The 22,744-nt window shown below is 39.1% G+C and overlaps 2 protein-coding genes across 10 annotated transcripts in view; both read left to right on the forward strand.

Moving 5' to 3' along the window:
• The first annotated feature begins 1,277 nt into the window (after positions 1-1,277).
• Positions 1,278-5,549, forward strand: RIPPLY2 (ripply transcriptional repressor 2). The gene is made up of 4 exons (XM_003311367.7): positions 1,278-1,560; positions 1,744-1,822; positions 2,142-2,206; positions 5,276-5,549. The coding sequence occupies exons 1-4, from the start codon at positions 1,466-1,468 to the stop codon at positions 5,421-5,423; spliced, it is 387 nt and encodes a 128-aa protein (XP_003311415.1). The 5' UTR covers positions 1,278-1,465; the 3' UTR covers positions 5,424-5,549.
• The window catches only part of CYB5R4 (cytochrome b5 reductase 4), a 125,952-nt gene continuing 105,289 nt past the window's right edge, over positions 2,082-22,744 (forward strand). For 6 of the 9 annotated variants that reach the window (XR_008548351.2, XR_008548350.2, XR_001718154.4 and 3 more), the window contains exons 1-2: positions 7,392-7,891; positions 12,209-12,362. Coding sequence is in view for 4 of the 9 variants with exons in the window: in XM_016954676.3 (XP_016810165.1) it covers positions 7,817-7,891; positions 12,209-12,362 (229 nt within the window). In the remaining 5 variants the exon portion in view is untranslated. 9 annotated transcript variants of the gene reach the window in all.

Consider the following 22,744-nt stretch of genomic DNA (forward strand, 5'->3'; position numbering starts at 1 on the left):
ATTTAACCAGTTTACATTATGGAACTGAAATAATAAGCCATTTTATCAGAAAGGTTAACATCTGTTAAGGCCTTATATTTTTTTTACGTAGCTTAAAATCTGTTGAAGGCTTACTATATGTCAGGCACTGCAAAACGCATTTTATAAGCTTTATTTTATTTAGCCTAACAATAACTGTAGGGGATGCAGACATGTATTAGATATCTATCCTTACTGATTTTCTTATCAGAAGCAACCCAAATCTCACCTTCCTGGCAGGTAGATCATTATAGGCTCTTAGCTACTATTAATAATTAAATTATTTTCCTATGCAGTAGCTGAATGAATAGCAGAAACAACTATAGTTTACAATCAAGATTTTTGTCTAAACTTTTAAGAGAAAGTCCAGTTTTATTATTTAAAACATTTTGAAAAAAACTTATAACATTTATATATTATCTTTCCCTCGATGCATAACACTTTTTACAAAGTTTAGTGGTAGATAAGTGAGGGGTAACTCAAATCAGAGAAACAGGGGTGCAGACGTTTGATTAACTTGTCGCATGTCATAACTTTTCAAGATTTCATTATCATTCCACAACAATGCCCTCAGAAAAGAGTTTTCTAATTACCATTGAGTGACAAAATACCAAGTAGTGACAGAGGTGTATAGACGAACTCAAAAGTTATTGTAGGAGGATACTGATAAAATATTGGGGAAAATCACAAAAGACACGAGAAGATAATTTAGAGCTCTATGCCCAAATCACATGACTCCACTCTCTGGCTCTCTTAGCCAGAACAGCGAATCTTTTACAATTTACCTCTTGTTGCCAATAATTTTCTATTATCTTCAAATAATAATAGGCTGGAGTATGAACCTAGTTTATCAATACTTTTTTTAAAAAACCGACATTCCTCTCTTAAGGAGTCCATCCATTCACCCCATTTTTAAAAAAAATTGTTCCATGAAGAGGAATTAAGTTTATTCCTTTGAATTCTAGTCTGCATCCCAGCTTTTAGAACACGGGATGCAGAACCCGTTGATTTGCCACAGGCCAAGTCCTGAGTCTCCAGCGAATCAAGCAATTAACCAGTCACTTGGCCTTTTTGCAGAAATCCACAAAACGTGTAGACTCGCTTAATTCCATCTCCTCCTGGCCTCTTCACACGGAAATTGGCTGCTCGGGCGAATGTTGTTTTTCTCCGCAGCCATGTGTCGAAGGGCGATTAACATTCGCTCGACAAAACCCTGTCCCGGGCCATTTGGGAGTTGCACGCGTTCACACCCGGGGCTCAGCCCGGTGCGCCTTCACGCGCAGCCTTTTTGTTTATGCGGCTAGCAGGGAGAGGGGCGGAGAGGCAGCGAACCTCTCAATGTGCAGCAGGCCGCGAGGGCTATATAAAGCTCGGGTCTCGGACCTACTGGAACTGGCCAAGATTGCCCGCGAGCTGGTAGCGGCCTTCCGCCCAGCTCTGCGGCGTCATGGAGAACGCAGGAGGCGCAGAGAGTACAGAGAGTGGAGCTGCGGCGTGCACGGCCACCGACGGCCCTACGCGGCGCGCGGGCGCGGACTCCGGGTAGGCTTCTCCGCGCTGCTCTGCGCCTCCCAGCTTCCCCCGTCTCTCCCGCCTGCGCCTCCCCAGCTCCTCCCCTCCAACTCTCCATCCCCCACTGCCCGGTGCCAGCGCTCGGCTTCGGTGGATTCTCCCGGGTCTGGGCTCACGTCTCCTCTGCGCGCCTTGTGTTCCCCCATCCCGCAGATACGCAGGCTTCTGGAGACCCTGGGTGGACGCCGGAGGCAAGAAAGAAGAGGAGACGCCGAACCACGCCGCGGAGGCGGTGAGTGAGCCACGCGTCTCAGGCCGCGCCTCCCATGGGTGCAGAAGATCGACCAGGGCTCTCGGGACGCAGGGCCTGAGAGAGACATGCGAGACACCGGTCCTGCCTCTCGCTTAACATCCCGCCTGCCGGTGGCCATAAAGGTGCCGACGCGGCGGATGTGTCCTCTGGAGCGATGGGCCACAGGCACCCAGCCGGGAGCGAGGCTGCTGAGAGCCCTGGGGTTACATTCCCAGCGGGCACGAGGAACACTGGGTCGTGCACGTTTCCACTTTCTAGAAGGTGGGTGATAACTGGATTCACTTCCTTTCCTCTCCAGATGCCCGATGGCCCTGGAATGACCGCAGCCTCAGGAAAGCTTTACCAATTCAGGCACCCAGTCAGGTGAGTGACAGGCCTCGCCGAAGGTCTCCCGCTCCTCCAGCCCCAGGGAGGAGCCAGGGGCATCGCGCAGCCCAGCTCCGCAGCTGGTCCTGCAGTCTCTCTCTCTCTCTCTCTGAAAATCTGGCTTCAAGGTTACTTATCTTCTCACTCATCAAATTGAAAAAGGTAGGGGCTCACGGTCCCACGTAAAGGGACTATTGAATACATACTCAGTGAACTTGATGAATATATTACGAAGAGGGAAAGGGGATTATATGGTAAGAGAGCGGTGACATCTTGTGCTGGCAAAACAGTTTTTATTTTTAAATCCTAAAGGGTTCGAATGAAATTGACTTCGCATCAGGCAGAGTGTGTGTGCTGCTTTTGTCTTGCAATCTGGAAGGAAGAATGGGATTAACAGTTACAGTCTTACAGCAAATCAAGTTTGCCGAGTAGGAAAAAATAGAAATGTAATGAAAATCCTAAAGATTATTGAGAATGGTTATAGAAAGGGTCAAAAGTTTATTTAACTTGCGGAGCTAGTTTACTGTTCCTAGTCACAGGAAGTCAGCCTTTATCTAAGATTCTGTGTCACTTTTATTCAGGTGAAATGTTAATAATTCTGCAGTTTTCCTGCCTCCGAGAGCTGTTAAATGAAGAGCTGGATGATGTTTGTAAAGTGCCCGTGGTCATAAATAACACATAGAAGTCATTACATCTAATTTCCTACCGTGTACTAGCACTGGTGAAGGACACAGGAAAAAGTAGTCACAGCACATGGCAAGTGTTGTAATGGAATTTAGTTTGGTTAGTTTTACAAGTATGGGCAGGGCACGAAGTGCCTAAATATGTCAGTGGTAGGGGGAAGGGTCAGGGAAGTGTATATTATAAGTTGTGGTTACCTGGCTGAGTCTTGGAAAAGTTAGATGAATGGGAAGTGGGAGCAAAAGAAATAGCATTGGAAAAGAGAAGCAGGATCATGAAACGGCGTGGCTCCTTGCGGGAACTCCAAGGAGTTTCGGTGTGTGAAGTTGTGGTCATTTTAGCAGAGTAATCAGAGGCCAAATCTTGCACACTCTTGTACAGAGTTCTGTCCTGATCCTGTATGTAGTGTTGGGAACCCATGGACTTTATTCCGAAGGTAGTCTTGGGGGTTATATGTTAAATAGGCTTAGTCAGGACATCAAAAGTAAAACTGGAAGTTCTGCAATTTTTCAGGTAAGAAATAATGAGGAACCATTGTAAGACAGTGGAAGTGAGGGTGAGACTGGGTGAATCTAGGAAATACTTGAATGACAAAATAGATTAGGCTTTATAACGTATTGGATATGTTAGGTGAAGAAGAGGTGAAAGGCCAGAATGGCTCCTAAGTTTGTGGCTGGTGAGCAGGTGAATGCTGTACTAAAAGAATGTAAATTAGGGCCGAAAACAGATTTGGGAGGTTGAGACCATGAGTCAAGTTTTCCACTTATCATATTTAATGTGCCTATGGGGCATCCAAAGAGTGATATCCTGTAGAGAACTGCGTACGTAAGTTAGGGGCCCAGAGTCAAGATCTTAAGTGGAAATACAGACTTGGGAGTCCATGGTAAATGTAGGGTGGGGAAATCATGACAGTGAGCCAGGTCATCCTAGTTTGTTTAGAGGGAGGGCTGATGTTCTCAATGAAAACCTGAGGGAAGGCCAGCATCTAACCAGTACACAGAGAAAGAGAGGTCCACAAAGGAGACTGAGAAGAATCAGAACAGGAAGAAACTCAGAAAAGTATGCGGGCCCTGGGAGAAAAATGTCCCACAGTGAGAAATTCTGGACAGAGTATCATAATGACTAGCATTCTTTGGGCATTAGGAAATAAATTGTTTCTTATATAAGAAATTCCTTTCTTTTCTGAAGTACGGTTACAATTTAATTGTTCTTTTCTTATATTTTATTTTTATTCATTTATATCTTGACTAATATGGTGTGTTTTATTCTTTTTATTCAGCTGTCAACTTTTTGAGGGTAGGGACCATGATTTATTCATCTTTAAATTGTGAATTATGTTGGCACAAGGGATCACTAAAATATTTATTGAACGACTGAATAATTGATAGTTACTTGTTTAAGCATCAAAAATATAAACTTTTTAAATGATTTTTGCTGGAAACATTTATAAACTGCATTGTTTGTTTTTCTGCCTTTTAAAGTGGAGCATACTGAACATAATGTAATCTTCCATTTGTTGGGATGACTCCATTGTATGGGTATATGGGCTGTTTACCCTGCACTAAAATGACTGCACTGTACTTGGTGATTCAGCCTTATCTCTCCTCTTTCTTTTCCTTGATGAAGACCAGAAGGCAAGATTAGTATTTGTCAGATTTTTGAAATTCTGAGGTAATCATACTTACATGCCAGTTATTTGTATAAAACATATATAATTTCTCAACATTTCATATGATATTCACAAATTTAGTTGAATGGGGAGAAGACAGGCACATAGAATCAAAGTTGAGGTCAGAAGTAGTCTTTCTATGCCTCAAGTTGTGAGTGCATAGACAAAAATTTTAAAATACTGGTTTTTATACATTTTTAAACTTACGTTGTCTACTTCTATAAGAGTTAAATCTGTGAGTTTTAAATAAGATAATAGGTTATTTCCACCTTTTTGTAAGGTGCATAATATTTTGTCATCTTTATAAAGCTGGCTATCATTAAAGTTTTTAATGTAGTGGTAGAACTCAATTCATTTTTTCCAAAGGAATTTAGAAACTGGAAGACAAATCTTCTATATATTATAAGAATAAATATATCCATAATGTACAAAGTAAGGTAAACATTGATCTTATGCATATCCAGGGTTTAGTGTAGATTTGTTTGATCCAATTTACAGCTTGAATAAAGATTTACAATAATCAAACAATTATTGATACTTGGGCAAGTAGATTCCATGAAAGCTGTGATAGTAGCATATTTTAACTCTGTATCTTAAGGCTATATCCAAATGTATAAGTCAATTGTTAAATATATGGAGCTCTTGAAATTTGACCATTTCATGAGTTTAAAGATTCTGAATGTGAAAAAATAAAACATGTTGTCTGCTTCTTTCAGACTATTTTGGCCAAAATCAAAATGTTATGATTACTTATATCAAGAAGCAGAAGCTCTTCTGAAAAATTTTCCAATTCAAGCCACAATTTCATTTTATGAAGATTCTGATAGCGAAGATGAAATTGAGGAGCTGACCTGTGAAAATTAATCTGATTAGCTACTTTTGATTATTTCCAAAGCTTGTAGGGTTTAAATTTAGTGTACAAATGTATCATAATTATTTTAAACTAATTTATTTGTATATAAGTTATTAATAAAATGAAATATTTTGTAATTATTCTGGTATTTGGCCTTTTCTTTATCCCTACACTAGAATTGAATGTTGGAATCTAAAACAGGTGCCATCTACAAATGTCTTGATTGTATTATAAATATTTGGGGCTTACAAAGAATACATTTTTCTTTTCGTTAAATTGCAAATTTATATTTAGTTATAATTTTGCAAAGAATGACAGTATTTAATTCTCAAGACTGAATCTTTTAACATCTGCTATTTCCTACTGATGCCAGTTGGATGTTGTAGTTACATATCAATGTTATCTTATTAGATAATGAAGAAAATAGCCTTATGTTAGAAATCACTCATTTATTAGTAAAGATTTCTTAGCAGATGGAGAAAAAAACATGAAATCATTACCTGTAATTGAAAAAGGGAATTAATCTTAGGGCTTTTAAATTATAGATATTTTAAATAAATGATGAGCAAAGTAACTCGTATTTTAATACTCCTCTTCAGTCCTTAAATCCAGTAGTAAAATAGTATGGATGTTTAATACTTAATGTACTACATTGAGGGATCCCTAGAATTAAAACAAAACGTTTAAATTTGAGTGATTGATATGGAGTCTAAAAAAGTGGAGTCTAAAGGCCAGAAGTTGATAGTATCTTCCATTTCTGTACAAAGGGGAGCTAAGAAATTTGGAAAGTATGGAACATTCTTCAACAATATTAACTTTTCCTTGTTCTGGTTCTCTGCTTTTGATATTCTTATGTAAAAGTTTTCTCACGAGAACTGAAATAAATCTCAGTGATTAGTTTTTCTTGTGTAGACTCTAGAAGAATATGTCATCATTTAATGAGAGAGAACACAGAAGCAATTTGCAAAGTCAAAGTAATACAGTTAATTATAGTCATGAGGTTCTTTTAGCTCAAATTCAGTCTTCTCATAATAAGCATTTCAATTGCAAACAAAAATGGATAGAGGTGAATGTCATAGGTGGCTACCTTATTTGAATGCTCTTATTTGAATGGCCACATATAGTCACACACTTTTTCTTCTGATTCTGCAAACATAACCTTGATTTTTTAGGCACTTTAAGAACTAAGTAGTTAAACAGAGAAAGTTTAAAGCATGACAATATGTTCAGAGTTAGGAAAAATTAGTAATTAAAGGAGGATGGGGAGGATTATTTAGAACTATGTTTCTTCTCCTGAAAACTTTCTCCCTTATTGGATTCTACTCTCAAGATCTATGTGTTCCCCAAGGGACACACAAAACAATCAATCAAACAAACAAAAACCATCAGATTTTGAGCATTAGAGCCTGGTGTTTACCTGCACAGTGTTGGTCCTTTTCCCATTAATATGTTGGAATAGCACAAACAGCCACTGCCACTTATTCAGTACCTAATATTAATCAGGCACTGCAGTATGTAGTTTACATATGATCCTTTAATCTTTAATAAACCCATTATGCAGATGGGGAAAATGAGACTTTGAGATACTAAAGTAACTTGCATAAGACAGCTCAGTCATTAAGTGCAGGGATGGCATGCAAAACAAATCTGACTTTTAAACGTTACTTCATCACCAGAGCTGGAGGTGAGCTGCATCAGTACACAATTCCCAGTGAAGACAGGAAGTTACATAAGGAGGGAGAATTTGTGAGTGGGTGAATAGAGCAGAAGGTGACTTTACTAACGTCTTTCGCGCATTCGTTAGCCCTCAGCATGCTTAAAGGTGAGGTTTAAGGATGATTAAAGGTTAGGTTTTCTTCTTACCCCACAGTAGTGGCTGTTGACATTTGATATTTTTGCTCTTAAAGGTGTGAGATGCTCTTTGCATTACAGCCTAGTGCCTTACAGAAAAGAATTTCAGAGAAACTAAAATTCGTTTTAGTCCATATTTCAAGTAGTGTGTTTTAGTCCATATTTCAGGTAGTGTGATGGTACTGCTTAACAATGAACAGACATTGCTGTTCCGGGTTAACAGGACTAAGAATTTGTTCCCACATTCGGTCAGCACCAAGGCTAAGGAACAGCTTCACTCTCTAATCTTTCCACGAAATAGCTGTCACCTTGCTCCGGTGCTGAAGTTCGGGATGCGGAACTAGCTGAGCATGCGTACTTCCTCCCTGCCGGCCCTCCCTCCGTCCCGTTGGCTCCGCCCTCCGCGGACGTGCTGCGTCAGAATGCGCCTCACCCCTGGCGACCCCGGAAGTGGGTCGGGGGCTTGGCCTCTGCCCGGCCACAGAGCCGGAGCTGGAGGTGCTGTCCCGTCCGGCGGCGATCCCCGGGCAGGGCCCGGGGCCGGGGTTTGAAGATGCTGAACGTCCCTTCCCAGTCTTTCCCGGCCCCCAGGTCGCAGCAGCGTGTCGCCTCCGGGGGGCGTAGCAAGGTAAGCGGGTGGCTCCGTGAGTCTCTCCCCTCGCTGCGTTTCGAGCTCTGGCAGTGTGTTCTCTTCTTCCGCCCCAACTCCCAGCTCCTGCACCCCTCTCTAAGCTGTCGTTCCCTGCTGTCCTTGCCTGCAACCTCTTTCTGATCCCACTCTGTCTACAGTCCCTAAATTCTCCTTACCTCCTCCCTTTCCCCTAGCAGTCCCTCTTCTTTCTGGTCCTTTATCCCGCTCTATCCGTTCCCTTCCTCCAAGTCCTTTCCCGCGATTTAAATTTATGTGACAGAGCCAGGCACTGAGCTTGCGGTATTATAGGCGCTCGGTATTAGCCTCCTTCCCTCAACCTCATCTTCTCCCTGGTCTTTTGTTCTTCACTGCCAGAAGGAGTTGTACCACATCACTCGATGTGGGTTCCCTCGCAGGAGAGAAAGGCTTGGCAGTGGCGACAGTGACCGTCCGTGCAAGGATGGGGACTTCTGGAGCTGGGGAGCTAGGTCAGGTTTACAGACACTATCCAAGACATACTGCCTATCTTTCTTCCTCTGGTACCTGATTGTTTTGTCATTGCCTTTTCTACTAGTATCACTTGCTAACTTCGAAGCAAATATAATACTCTTGAGTTCTTGTTGAGCACAGTTGCTGTTAGCAACAGGTGGAATACTGTACAGATATATTTTATATTTGCAGAATTCAATAAAAATTGTGTTCTTTGTTCTTTTGCGAATGTTGTTTGTTCCTATTTGTTAGTTCCTCATTCTGTAACCGTATCTTTATCTTTCGTTTGTGACACTTCCACTTAACTTGGGCCACTCGGTTAACTCTTGAGTCTTAGCATCATTTGGAACCCTTATCGATTTTGTTATTTTTCTCCACTTAGACCTGGCGTTCTGATTCTAGTTCAGAATGAATATAGGTTCAGGGATGTGTAGTTTTCATTAGCTTTCCAGAGATTTCTTAAGTACTTACGGGTGACCGTGTATATTCTCAGTGCTTTGCATGTATTAACTTTAATTTTCACAATTATCCTTTGAAGTGAAAGCTTTTATTGTCTCTATTTCACAGAAAAGGAAACTGGCTAAGAAATGTTGCCCTAAATTGCGTAGGCTTGTGTTGTGGTTCTGCTGTGAAATTTCATTTACTGATTCATATATCAATCATCTAGCCATCCAATCATGTATATTTTTCTCACTGGCTTTTGACCTATTTCTTGAAGCTAAATACTTGACTGAATAACAGTGTTTCCAGAAAGAATCTCTGAATTAGAATATGAGTTACTGTCCTTCTTCGTTAAAAATACCAATTGTGTTTTTAGCATCCATTTAAAGGAGAAAACTTAGAAGCAAAGACAAAAAGTCACACAGGGGGCGATGGCAAAGGTGAGTCTTTGGTCCAAAAAGAGAACAAAATAAGATTATTGTGCAATTCTAAGGAAAACTCAGACTCCACTCTTTTTCCTCTTTTCTTTGTGAAACAAGATGATGCTGAGAATGTAAAAACTGAGTCAGGTTTGGATGAAATGGGTAGAGGTTGAGAAAATAGAACCTAGTTGGGAAGGTTGTGTATTATACAAAAGGTTCTCAAATAGTGTTGTTTCATTCAACAGCATTTAGTTATAATATTGATGAGAAAAAAAATTCGTTTCGGCCGGGGCCACTGTCTTTGGAGTTTGCATGCTCTGTGTCTGCGTGGGTTTTCTCTGGGTACTCTGGTTTCCTGCTACAGCCCAAAGATATGCAAGTTAGGTTAATTGGTGTGTCTAAATGGTCCCAGTCTGTGTGAATATTGGGTGTGTATGAGTGTGCCTTACCATAGGATGGCATCCTGTCCAGGGTCGGTTCCTGCCTTGTGCCCTGAGCTACTGGGATAGACTCTGACTACCTGTGACATTGAACTGGAATAGTTGGGCAAATAATTATCTTACTTGTTTTTTAATTAATCTTTCTTAAATGTATATATAGCTAACATTTCTTTCAGTGTTTAATATTAGAAGTATTTTGGTCTTTATTTAGAAGTCTGGTGATGTTTTTGTGACCAGAAATATGCTGCAGGAACTTTTGTTTATGTCAATTAACCCACGGTAAAATTAGTTTCGTTGTACATAGTTTAGTTTCCAAGCACCTAGTGACCAGCTTAAGTGAAGGCTTATTGTAATTTTTTAAAGGCACAGATTTTGAAGTGAGAAAGACCTAGATTCTTTCACCATATCTGCCAGTTAATCTCTTTGAGTCTGTTTCCTCAGATGTAAATGAGAATAGCAGTACCCATTTTATAGGATTGTTCATAGGATTCAATGAGATAATGTTTCTCTTAGCACAGCGTTGGTAAGCACCCAGTAAATGCTACTTGTCCTGAGGCTTTTATTCAGATCTCACAGACTTGAGTGTGACACAGAATATGCACTCAACATATGATAGTTATTATTTCTATTAATACTAGTAAACAAATACTTATTGAAAACCTATCATATGCTGGAGTTTGTGGTCTCTGATTTCAGGGTGTTTAGTCTCATAGGTTGCATGAAATAGTGAACATTCAGTTATAATGTCATAAGTACTACAACAGGGTGTTATGACCGCTAAGGAGTTGAGGATCAGAGAAGCCTTCCAGAGGAATTAATGGGAGTTGGAGTGAGGTTGATCCATGCAGGGAAAGCAACACTACTATAAGCAAGTACTTGACAGCAATAAAGGAATCAAATAATCAGTTCCCATTTGGCTAAAGTATATAATGGAAAGGAGCAAAAGTTAGAACATGGAGCTAGTACGATCAACTGTGACCAGATTGTGAAGACCTGGTAAATCCCTAGGAAATTTAGAGACGTTGTTGTAAAGTGACCTGAGGAGCCACTGAAGGAGGGAGAGCCTGTGATTAGATTTGCATTTCTGAAAGATTGCTTTAACTATCCTGTGGATTATGGAATGGAGAGAGGTGAGTGATTTTAGTTTGGGATGGGAAAGGTCATTTTCTCACACTTCATTTATTGGGATCAAGAGACCTAGAGTTTCAGTGATAGCCAGAATGGAATGATGTAGATTGATAGGATGGAATGTGAAAGGCACCACAGACCTATTAACTTGGTTACTTTGGGAGTAAATGGATGTCTAAAATAGATATGATTCAGGAAAGTGAGATATGTAAACATCCTTGAATGTGTCTGCTTTTACATTAAACATTTTTCTGTTACTACGTTACAAATTAGTCAGACAAGCTTAGTTCCATAGAGATATCTTGAAAATGTTCTGGTCAAAGTACTAACAATACTTCTCGTCTGAAAACTTTGAAAATGTGTTTTATAAAACAAAACAAAATAAAAACCCAAACCATCCTGTTACTAAGTTCCCTAGGCAAGGGTTGGCAGTTTTTTTTCTGCAAAGGGCCAGGTGGTGTTTTCGGCTTTGAGAGCCTCATAAGGTTTCAGGCTCTTTACCACCACATGTGAAGATGATTCTTTGCTCAAGGGCTGTATAGAAACAGGTACAGGCCATAGTTTGCCACCCCTTCCCTACAGTGTTACAAGTTTTATTTTCCATTATTTGATAAACTTTGTTACTCAATGGATTCTTAGATAAGATTGCTATCTAATGATTTCTAATAGTCTGTTTATCTTGACAGTCCAGAAAATCAACTATAGTTAATTGTCTCTTTACCTTTTCTTCTGTCAAATCTCTTTGATTTTTAAGGTGAAGAAATTTTGGTCCAAACTGGTTAACTGTAACATATTAATGTCAGAGCTGGGACCAGAACCTCTTTTCTAGCTTCTGGTTCAATACCATTCCTGTTATATGGTCAGCCCTGTGTAGCCCTGGGTTCCGCGTCCAAGGATTCAACCAACTTTGGATCAAAAATATTTGGGGAAAAAAATTAAAAATAACAATACAACAATAAAAAATAAGAATTATAAAACAATGCAATACAACAACCATTTACATAGCATTTACATTGCTTTAGGTATTATTAGTAATCTAGAGATTATTTAAAGTATATGCGAGGATGTTCATAGGTTATATGTCAGTACTTTGCCATTTTATATGAGACACTTGAGCATCCTGGATTTTGGTATAGGGTAGGGGGAAGTCCTAGGACCAGTCCCCCAGGAATACTGATGGACTACTGTACTGTGACATCAATATGGTGAAAATTTGTGGGTAGAATTTCAAAGCCCTACCTTTTATAATTCAAATACAGCATAAACAATGTTGACAGCCTCTTAAAACTGTAAAAGGATTTATAGAAGTGTTAGATTTGAGTTTTATTATCTTTTAAAATGGAATTAAAAGTAATGAAGAAGCTAGATTTAATTCTTCCTTTTTCCATTTTTAGGTACCTTTAAAACAGGGCAGAAGCCTTATGGATTGGATTCGACTGACCAAAAGTGGAAAGGATCTAACGGGATTAAAAGGCAGGTTAATTGAAGTAACTGAAGAAGAACTTAAGAAACACAACAAAAAAGATGATTGTTGGATATGCATAAGAGGTAGGTGGTATTTATTAAGTCCTTCAAAAAATGCTGCCTGAACTTTCCAATTATGATGTTACATAACCTCACAGTCATGTTATTTTAAACAATTGACAATTTAACAAAAATATGCCTTGTGCTTGACAATAACTTATATAATTCTGACTTTGGATACTATTTCTTCCTTAAGTAACCATTATATTCTGATGCAGAAAACAGTGAACTTCTGATACGAAAAAGTTTTTCTTGCTTCCTTGTATTGCATTTCCTTTGAAAGGAAACAAGCATTTGCCAGGCAATATAGTACAAAATTATTTGGTAAAATCCAGTTTATATAGCAATAACTTTCTGTCTCAGAGCCTTGTAACAGAATTCTGTTGGAAAAAAAAATCTCTGAGAATCTAAAGTAAACCTGAAAGTCCTGCATTAAAGCCAAATCTTCAGTTTTCACTTGCAGCAATTTTCATTACATGGTATATGTTTCTTAGCAATATTAGTTACTTGATTTTGTTTAGCTCAGAGTGCATTAGAAACTCCAAATTACATATAAATGTATTGGAGGAGGTGAGCAGACAGACAAGAAGGTAGCTGATAAAAGCTGACTTTGTGGTAGCCAACAACCTGATATCTAGTAGGGGAACAAAAATAAAAATGAAAGGCATCCAACTATACCATGAGGCTCCATACATGGTTAACTGTGTTTACCATCTGTTTAGAGAGGAAGGGAAATATATCATTTTTGTTCTTAATGCAATTGTCATTTTATCATTGTGTAATTTTGGTTTGTTGTCAGTTATCCTGACTACACTATAACCTATATGAGGGCAGGGACATTGTTGGTCTTACTGCTCTGTCCTGAGTGGCTGGCGCATAGAGGCCATTGACTTGTATTTGTTCAATGAGTGTAACACTTACTTTTAAGAAGTATGGTCACTTAAAGAGGTGTCTGGTGGTTTTCACAGTGGATTGGTGATATCAACACCAATAAATGCTGTATTAATTTCCTATGGATGCCGTAACAAAGGACCACAAACTAGATGGCTTAAACAACAGAAATTTGTCTCATAGTTTTGATGGCTAGAAGTCTGTGATTAGGGTGTCAGCAGGGTTCGTTCCTTCTGAGGACTGAGTAACAATTTGTTCCACGCCTCTCACCTAGCTTCTGGTGGTTTGCTGGCAATCTTTGGAGTTCCTTGGCTTATAGAACATTACCCTAATATCTGACGTCATCTTCACGTGGCATATTCCCTATGTGCTTGTCTGTGGTCAGATTTTCTGTTTTTATATGGACCCTAATCTTACTCGATTAGGGACCTCCCCTACTCCAGTATGACCTCATTTAATTTTGCATCTGTGACAACCCTATATCCAAATAAGGTCATATTCTGAGCTACTGATGGTTGGGACTTCAACCTATGAATTTGGCGGGGGACACAGTTCAACCCATAACAGACACAATTAGAGTGTGAAATTTTCAGTGGCAAAGGGTATGGAAACTTCCAGCAGGTGATGACGTAGTTTGTATTGAGACATAACAGGTGTTCAGCTCCCCAAAGTTCCTCAGAGACCTACAAATGTGAATGGTACCAGCAATCTGGAATGAGGATTCTGGCAGGTGCAAAAAGATCCTTTTGACATTTTATAGGGTTTTTGCCACCCTCTTTATCCTTCCTTCATGCTCCCTATCTGTTTACCTGCTGCAAGTAACCGGTACAAAATGACTTCCCCATTGTGCCTGAGTGTTTTCTGCTAGATAGGGTGAAGTCAAGATTAATTTCCCAAGAACACCTTTCAGCTGGCCCAGGCCGCAGGCATGCCTGAGTTCTGTTTCTGCACTAGGAAACCAGTTTAGAAAACTTGATTATGTGAACCCTTCATATCCTAGTGATATTAGATAATTGAGGCATTATTAGAATACAGTTAGACTTTATTATTCATATGATGTATTGATGGGGACAAGGGACTGGATTGCTGTGTTTGAAAAGTGATACAGGTTGAGTATCCCTTATCCAAAATGCTTGGGATCAGAAGTATTTTGAATTTGGGATTTTTTCAAATTTTGGAATATTTGCATTATATACTTACTGGTTGAGCATCCCAAATCCAAAGACCGGAAATTTAAAATGCTCCATTGAGTGTTTCTGTTAAATATATTGGAGCTCAAAAAGTTTCAGATTTTGGAGCATTTCAGATTTATGAATTTGGGATACTTAACCTCTACACTGCTCCCGGTTCCATATCCTCTGTAATGATTTGAATGTATAGCACCTCGTCTGGTAAGGTGGTTGAATTAATCATGTTTTGTTTTGTTTTTTATAAAGGAGACAGGATCTCGCTTTGTCCCCTAGGCTGGAGTGCAGTGGCTTGATCTTGGCTCACAGCATCCTTGACCTCCTGAGCTCAAGTAATCCTCCTGCCTCACCCTCCTAAGTAGCTAGGATGACAAGTGTGCACCACCATGCCCAGCTATTTATTTTTTATATTTTTCTAGAGATAGGGTCTTGCTCTGTTGCCCAGGCTGGTCTTGAATTCCAGGTCTCAAGCAGTCCTCCTGCCTCAGCCTCCCAAAGTGCTGGGATTACAGGCATGAGCCACCATACCTGGCCATGAAGTTTTTAGAGGTTTCTGCTGGGGAACATGTTCTACTCTATCTATAGTAAGATGTTTTCCCCTCTTTGTAGAAATAAGATGTGTCTTTTTTAAAATCTTTTTGACAGAGTTTGGTCTTTTATTTTATCAAGAAATACTCAGTTTAGACCCTGCTGATGGAGGAAGGATAAATGATTGTTAGCAGGCAGAGTGAAGCACCTTAAGAGGGCTACAAAGTGTAAGTGATATCAGACTGTTGGAAGGGAGACACATGAGTTAGGAAAACCAGGGATGCTTTTGTGGTAGAGATAAGCCTTGAAGCAGTAGACAGGATTTCAATAGGAAATGAGGAAGTGCACTCAGGTGGAAGGAAAGGCCTGAACAAAGGTACAAACACAGGAAAGTTTGAGGTGTTCTGGAGCTTAGGTTAATTGTTGGAGAATTATAAGAAGGAAGGCTGGAAAGGTATGTTAGGTCAGATTGTGGACAACCTTGAAAGCCAGACTGGGAAATGTATTCCTCATATAGATGGCAGTGTATACTCTTGAAGGGATTTGAATGTGGGGACAGTGTTATAAGAGTATGCCTTGGAAAGATTAATCTGGTGGTAGGTGTGGTGAATTGAAATAGGGTAAGGAAAGCATTTATCTTCTTACAGAAGTTCGGATGATAACAGGAGGTGAACCAGGATGTTGACAAAGGTCATGGAATAATAGGATGAATGTGAGACAAACAGATTACTGGTAACTTCTAGCATGATCCCAATGAAACTAAAAATACATGTGTAAGGGAAATGGCTGTGCTTTAGTCAGGAGTAGGCCGAGGTGGCCTTTCTGCACAGCATGACTCAGCGGGTTTGGAGCGCAGGCACATAACCTCACACATTATGTAACCATGTCATGTGAGCTCGTGCTTGGCTCTGAGTCACTATTGTCTGTAAAAAGTATAATTGCCCTGCTTACGCTGTACATACAGCTTGCTCACACCCAGTGAGAGAGTAAAGCCATGTTGAAACTGTCTGCGATTTCTCAAGTGTTTTTCCAGCTACCCTCCACTTGCCCACCCACTCCCCTCAGACCTCAGTTAGAACCTGACAACATGACTAAACAAAATTACCTTTTTCTTCACAGCTGTTCTAATTTAAAATATTACTGATAGCTTCTTAATGGGGGAATGTGTGTGCCAACTTTAGTCTTGAAGGTTAGAGATAGTGTTTGGACCCAAGTTTTCATCAAAACTGTGCCACAGGGAAGCATGGTATCATAGTGCCATTTTTTTTTTTTTTTCCTTTTTTAAAGTACTAATTCCTTCATTTTGTGACAATTGCCCCATTTTTAGATTAGGTCTGAATTCAACTGATCACAATGTGGGAGACACAATCAGTTTCTTCAGGAAATCTTAGAAAATATACAATTTGGTATGGGTTTTTATGACTAACATTTTGGGGACTGTTTTCTTTTTTTGAATAAGTAGCAGCATTTCTGCTTCATGTTCAGGTGTGCTGAGCCTAGTCACATACCTTAAAATGATGGTAGAAAAACAGCACTTGGCTGACAGTGGGATATAAAAAATGAGCATCAGTTTGGAATGATCTCTAAGACATGTGTATCAAGTTCCTAATTTTTTCATTTAATTTTCACCATTTTCTGTAAAGTATGTAATTATTGTAATGCAGTAGTAGTTAATTGGAATGCTGAAGAAATGGGTTTTTAGGGGGATTACTGCTTTTTTAAAAAACTTGAATTTACCATTAATTCATGGTTTTATATTTTTCTCTCTTGTTGTTTCTCCCTCTCTTTCTCAAGAACTAAAGATTTACAAACATGTAAAGTGTTGAGCAAGTAGCTAAATCACTCGTCTGAGAGTTCTTCTGTCAAGCCTAGATCAGACTGTTTTTACTGTAATATGATATGTTTTATTGTAGTACAGTCAGTGTTAGTAATGATGCATTAAGTAGTGAAATCATCATTTGGGCAGCATGGTTCACCCTTTTATCTTAGCGAGGGTAAGGGAAGTGTGGCTTGATACTCAATAACAGTCCATTTGAATAAATGGTATTTCAAAAAAAGTTGACTACAGCCAAAGGACTAGTGTCCCTCTTGCTAAAAGTTTAGCAGATTAGGTTCTCCAAATGGTATTTTAATGGATTTCACTTATTTAGAAATGAACACATTTTAATTTCTCCTTATACTGATTGTCATATACTAGTAAATTGAAGAGGCCTGCTTGATGCCACTGCAAAAGTGGCTTATAATGGGTCTGTATTTTTAATTTCATAACTATTTTTTAAAACTTGTGAAGTGGATCCTAAGAAGTAGTATTTAGTCCTGTTATATTTCCATTGCAGTTATTTAGATTTCTAGGTTCATTTACAACAAACCTTTTAAAATTTACTCATAGGAAGGTAGTGTAAATTTTTGTGAATATAGTTGATCGTCATTATTCATGGACTTTATATTTGCAAGTTTACCTACTTGCTAAACTGTATTCATAACCTCAAACTCAGTACTCACAGTGTCTGTTATTCATTCAAAGACACACACAGAGCAGTGAAAAATATTTTTGTTGCCCAACGTGCACATTCCTAGCTGAGGTTAGACAAGGCTATGTTCTGACTTCTTGTTTTAGTTCTTATACTGTAAAAAAGTGTCTTTTTGACCAGGCGCGGTGGCTCACGCCTGTGATCCCAGCACTTTGGGAGGCCAAGGCAGGCGGATCACCTGAGGTCATGAGTTCGAGAACAACCTGCCCAACATGGCAAAACTCCAGCTCTACTAAAAATACAAAAAATTAGCTGGGCATAGTGGCACATATCCCAGCTACTCTGGAGGCTGAAGCAGGAGAATTGCTTGAACCCGGGAGTCAGAGGTTCCAGTCAGCCGAGATCACACCATTGCACTCCAGCCTGGGTGACAAGGGCATAACTTCGTCTCAAAAAAAAAAAAAAAAAGTGTCTTTTTTTGAGGTCTGTTTAGTGCCATAATTTTTACATTTTTGTGTTTTTGGTTGGTGTTTTTACTGTTTAAAATGGCCCCCAAGAATAGTGCTGAAGTGCTGTGGCAAGAAAGCTGTAGTATGCCTTATGGAGAAAATATATGTCAGATAGGTTTCATTCAGACATGAGTTATAGTGAGTTACAGCTGTTGGCTGTGAGTTCAATGTTCATGAATCAACAATATATATTAAAGAAGGTGTCTTTAAACAGCAACACACATTAAACAAGTTTATGTATTGATTGGTTGACAAACATCTTGTCATTATAGGCTCATAGGAACCCAACTTTGTATTTTTTACTAGTAGCAATGGGTCAATATTCGCTAATTCATTGTTTGCAGCATACAGGAACCCAACTTTGTATTTTTTCCAAGGAGCAATGGGTCAGTATTTACTAATTCAGTGTTTGCAGCAATTTTATGGAAATGATTGCTATGAACAAGGATAACCAACTATATTTCTTTAGATTATCTTTTATTTATACTTCAGTAATGATAACAAAAGCTTTGTACTTTTTAGGTTAAATTCAGACCCACCAAAAATAGAGCTGATTTATCTAACCGTTTTTTTTTTTTTTTCCTAGGTTTCCTTGGCTCCTTGGTTCAATTCTGTTTTCAGAAACTGCAGTGTTACTTGTCCATAGCAGGGAAATTTTTCCACCTGCTCTTTTAGGAGCAGTTTTTCAAATTTGGAACTAATGTTTTAATTTGTAATAGAACATATTAACCCAGTAATATACTATCTAAATAATAATATATTATTATTACAGTTAGTTCAACCATTCTATAGTTTACTTTGTGTACTATCATCATTACTTTCTTGGCAGATTTTTGAACAACTCTCTTCTTCCATTTTCTTGTTTAGGTTAGATTAAAACCCACTGTATTTGTAACCTCAAACTCAGTACTCACAGTGCTTTTAGACATTCAAAGACACGCAGAGAGTAGTGAAAAAATCTTTTGTTGCCCAACATGCAGGTTCCTAGCTGAGGTCAAAGAAGGCAGTGTTCTGCCTTGAATACAAATCAACAATGTTCTGCCTGGAAGAAAATCAACATTATTTTAGTGGTACATTTCCCTTCTTTCATTGTTTGCTTTTTTTTTTTTTTTTTTTTTGCGATGGAGTTTCACTCTTGTCACCCAGGCTGGAGTGCAATGGCACGATCTCGGCTCACTGCAACCTCCGTCTCCCGGGTTCAAGCGAGTCTCCTGCCTCAGCCTCTTAAGTAGCTGGGATTATAGGCGCCTGCAACCATGCCCGGCTAATTTTTTTGTATTTTTAGTAGAGATGGGGGTTTCACCATGTTGGCCAGGCTGGTCTGGAACTCCTGACTGCAGGTGATCCACAGCCTTGGCCTCCCAGACTGCTGGGATTACAGGTGTGAGCCACCACGCCCGGCCTGTTCATTGAATTCTAACCTAACCCATAGATTTTTCAAGTTGCCTTATTTCACATCATTATGCAAATAATCTAGTCTTTGTCGATTGTATTAATTCCTCTGTCTTACTGACATCTAAGATTATTTGCTTTCTCTTACTTTTACCCTGTCTTTATCTCCTAAATTGTCATTCACTCTTTTCCTTCTCCTCCTTTTTTTCACTTTTTCTCTCTCTGTACTTCTCTCCCATTCATTAAAAATCTAGTGGAGAGGAAAAACTGCTGATCTGAGGGCCTCATCTAACCCTCAGGTGTTCTGTTTGGTTGACACAGTGGTTTAGAAATTGCAGCCAACATTCTGAAATTTTCTTTGTGGGAAAGTTTTTCTTTTTTATTACAAATTTAATTTTAAAAAAGGATATAGGGCTATTTAAATTTTCTCTTTACTTTTGTGTCAGTTTTAGTTGTGTTTTTCAATGAATTCATTAATTTTATCTCATTTAATATATTGGCATATAGTTATTTGTAATATTCCCTTTTTATTTCTTTAATGTCTTTAAGTTCTATGATATACCCTATATATCCTTTTTCATTCCTGGTGTTGCTAATTTTTTCTCTTTTTTTTTTCTTGATCAGTCTTACTAGAAGTTTATCAATTTTATTAACATTTTGAATAAACTAATTCTGGTTTGTATTTTCTCTGTTGCTTCTTTTCTGTTACATTGTTTGTTGTTTCATTACTTGTTGTTTTCTATTTTGTTACTTTTATTAGTGATGTAGCTAGTTTAAGATTTTTTTTCTTCAGCATTTGCATCCTTATATTTCTAGAGATAGTCTGCAGTAACTCTCATTATATTCCTGGTTATTGCCTGAATTACTTGATAGTGGCAATTTTTACTCCTATTTATGGTTTGGCTGTTGCCATTATCTTTTTGCACATTCAGATGTATTACCCAGTCACATAATTCTCAGGTTTAAAGTAAAACCTCATATATAGTTAAATATTCTTTTTAGAAAGTGCTTCCTTTTTTTAAGTACCCTAGCAGGGTTATTGATGTGTCAGTTATATGCTATGTGCTAAGTGTTAATTTTCACAACAGACCAATGAGGTGGGTCCTCCATTTCACAGATTGAGGATACTGAAGCTTAGAGAATCCGCATTTACCAAATAAGAAAACTGAAGCTGATAAAATCTATTAGTGGGGAGTCATAGATATAAGTGATAGAAAACTATTTTGGCTTAAGCAGAAGCAAAAAGTTACTAAAAAGTTAGAGGTGAGGATTGATGCAGGGGCTCAGACCAAGTCCCCAGGACCTGCTTTCACATTATCTTTTGGTTTCCCTTCTGAGATCACTGTGTTTTAGGATTAACGCTAAGTTCATAGCCTGAAGATGATCACAGAAACTTCAACCCTAGTTATTTTCTAGTTCTGTTCTGTTTCTCTAATAGCTGAGATAAAGGTCTTAGATTTGACTTTGATTGTAACAGTTTTGATCAAGTTCCCATTGCTGGTTCAGTAATTCTATTTCAGGGAAAATGGTATACTTACTCAAACCTAGGTCACAAACTGCATCCTGTAGCCTAGTGTGGGACCAAACTGAAGCATATATGACAGGGAGTAGTTCCCTGAACAAAAAGTGATACTGTTGCTAGAAGGGATTGGATGCTAGGGGAAAACATTAATGTCTACCACAGAGAGTCTGGTAACTTGCCAAAGGCATAGCTGATGAGAATGGAGCCACTGTTTCAACTTAGGCAGCCTGATTCTAAGCCTTTACACTTAAACTATAGACTGTGCTGCCTCCTGTTTTACTATATTCAGCTCTAAAGTTAATCATGCTTTAGCATTTGTGCGTGTTTCTCACTTTGAGTGACATAACATAAATTAATTAAGAAATTATCATGGGGTGTCTGTTACTTATAACTCTTCTCATGTTAATTAACATTGCTAGTTAAGAATCATATAGGGTATCCTTTTTTTTTTTTTTTTTTTTTTTTTTTTTTGACAGGGTCTCACTCTGTCACCCAGGCTGGAGTGCAGTAGCACGATCTTGGCTCACTGCAATCTCCACCTCCTGGGTTCAAGTGATTCTCCTGCCTCAGCCTCCCAAGTAGCTGGGATTACAGGCACCGATCACCACACTCGGCTAATTTTTTGTATTTTTAGTAGAGATGGGGTTTCACCATCTTGGCCAGGCTGGTCTTGAACTCTTGACCTCAAGTGATCCACCTGCTTCAGCCTCCCAAAGTGCTGGGATTACAGGTATGAGCCACCTTCTGAGACAGTTTTTATCTTTAGTAATTTGATGAAACATAGTTTTTGCTTTTTCGTATGACTGTGTGTAGTTGTCGCTCATAAAATATAGAGAAGACAGGTTTTAAGTTTCCTTTGTTGGCTCATTCATTTAATGAATATTTCTCAAGGGTCTGCTATGCGTGTGCATTACACCAGGTTCTGGAGGGTAATACAAATTTAAAATAGAGATGGCTTGTGCTCTCATAGAATTGACAATCTGCTCAGGGAACAGAAAGTGTTAATCCAGTCTGTTAGGTGTTGTTAAGGAGAGGTGTGCTGTGCTGAGTGAAGATCGCAGAAGACTGAGCTGAGATCTGAAGGATACATGGGAGTTAACTAAGCAAGGATAGGAATGGGAACATTATTCCAGGCTTCAGGAAAAAGCATGCAAAGGATGGGTGGTGTGTTTATGTGTGATTTCTTTGTGATAAAAGAAATTATGTACACGGGCAGGTGTTTACAGTGAATATAAGGAACTTGAAGTGGTAGCCATATTCCGTCTTCTCCTTTTTATCAGAAAGACACTTCTTTCAAAGACTTCCTTCCTGCCTGCTTGCCTGCCTCCCCTCCCCTCCCCTCCCCTCCCTCCCTTCCCCTCCCCTCCCCTCCCTTCCCTCTTATTTTTTTTGAAACTGTCTCATTCTGTCACCCAGACTAAAGTGCAGTGGCATGATCATAGCTCACTGTGGCCTCAACCTCCTAGGCTCAAGTAATCTTCCCACCTCAGCCTCCAAAGTAGCTGGAACTACAGGTGTGTACCAACATACCTGGCTACTTTAAAAAAAAAAAAATTTTTTTTTTGTAGAGCCGGGCCTCACTGTGTGGCCCAGACTGGTCTTGAACTCCTGGCCTCAAGCAATCCTCCTGCCTTGGCCTCCCAAAGTGCTGGGAATGAGCCACTGTGCCAGGCCTCAAAGACCTCATTCTTTCTCAGACCTTTTTTTTTTTTTTCCCCCTAAGGCTAATCCCTTTATGTGTTCTTATCAGTCCTTTCCAGCCTTTTTTATGATGTTGGGCCATTGGTCGTCCTTTATTGTCTGACATCTTCAATTCTTGCCTTTCATTCTTCCAGCAGCTTCTTTCCTTCAGTCTCTTCATCTTTGAAAACCTGACTCTGACCCTCCCTGATCGCTTCTTCCCCAA

The sequence above is a fragment of the Pan troglodytes genome, chromosome 5 (assembly GCF_028858775.2).
Source record: "Pan troglodytes isolate AG18354 chromosome 5, NHGRI_mPanTro3-v2.0_pri, whole genome shotgun sequence".
Classification (NCBI taxonomy): Eukaryota; Metazoa; Chordata; class Mammalia; order Primates; family Hominidae; genus Pan; species Pan troglodytes.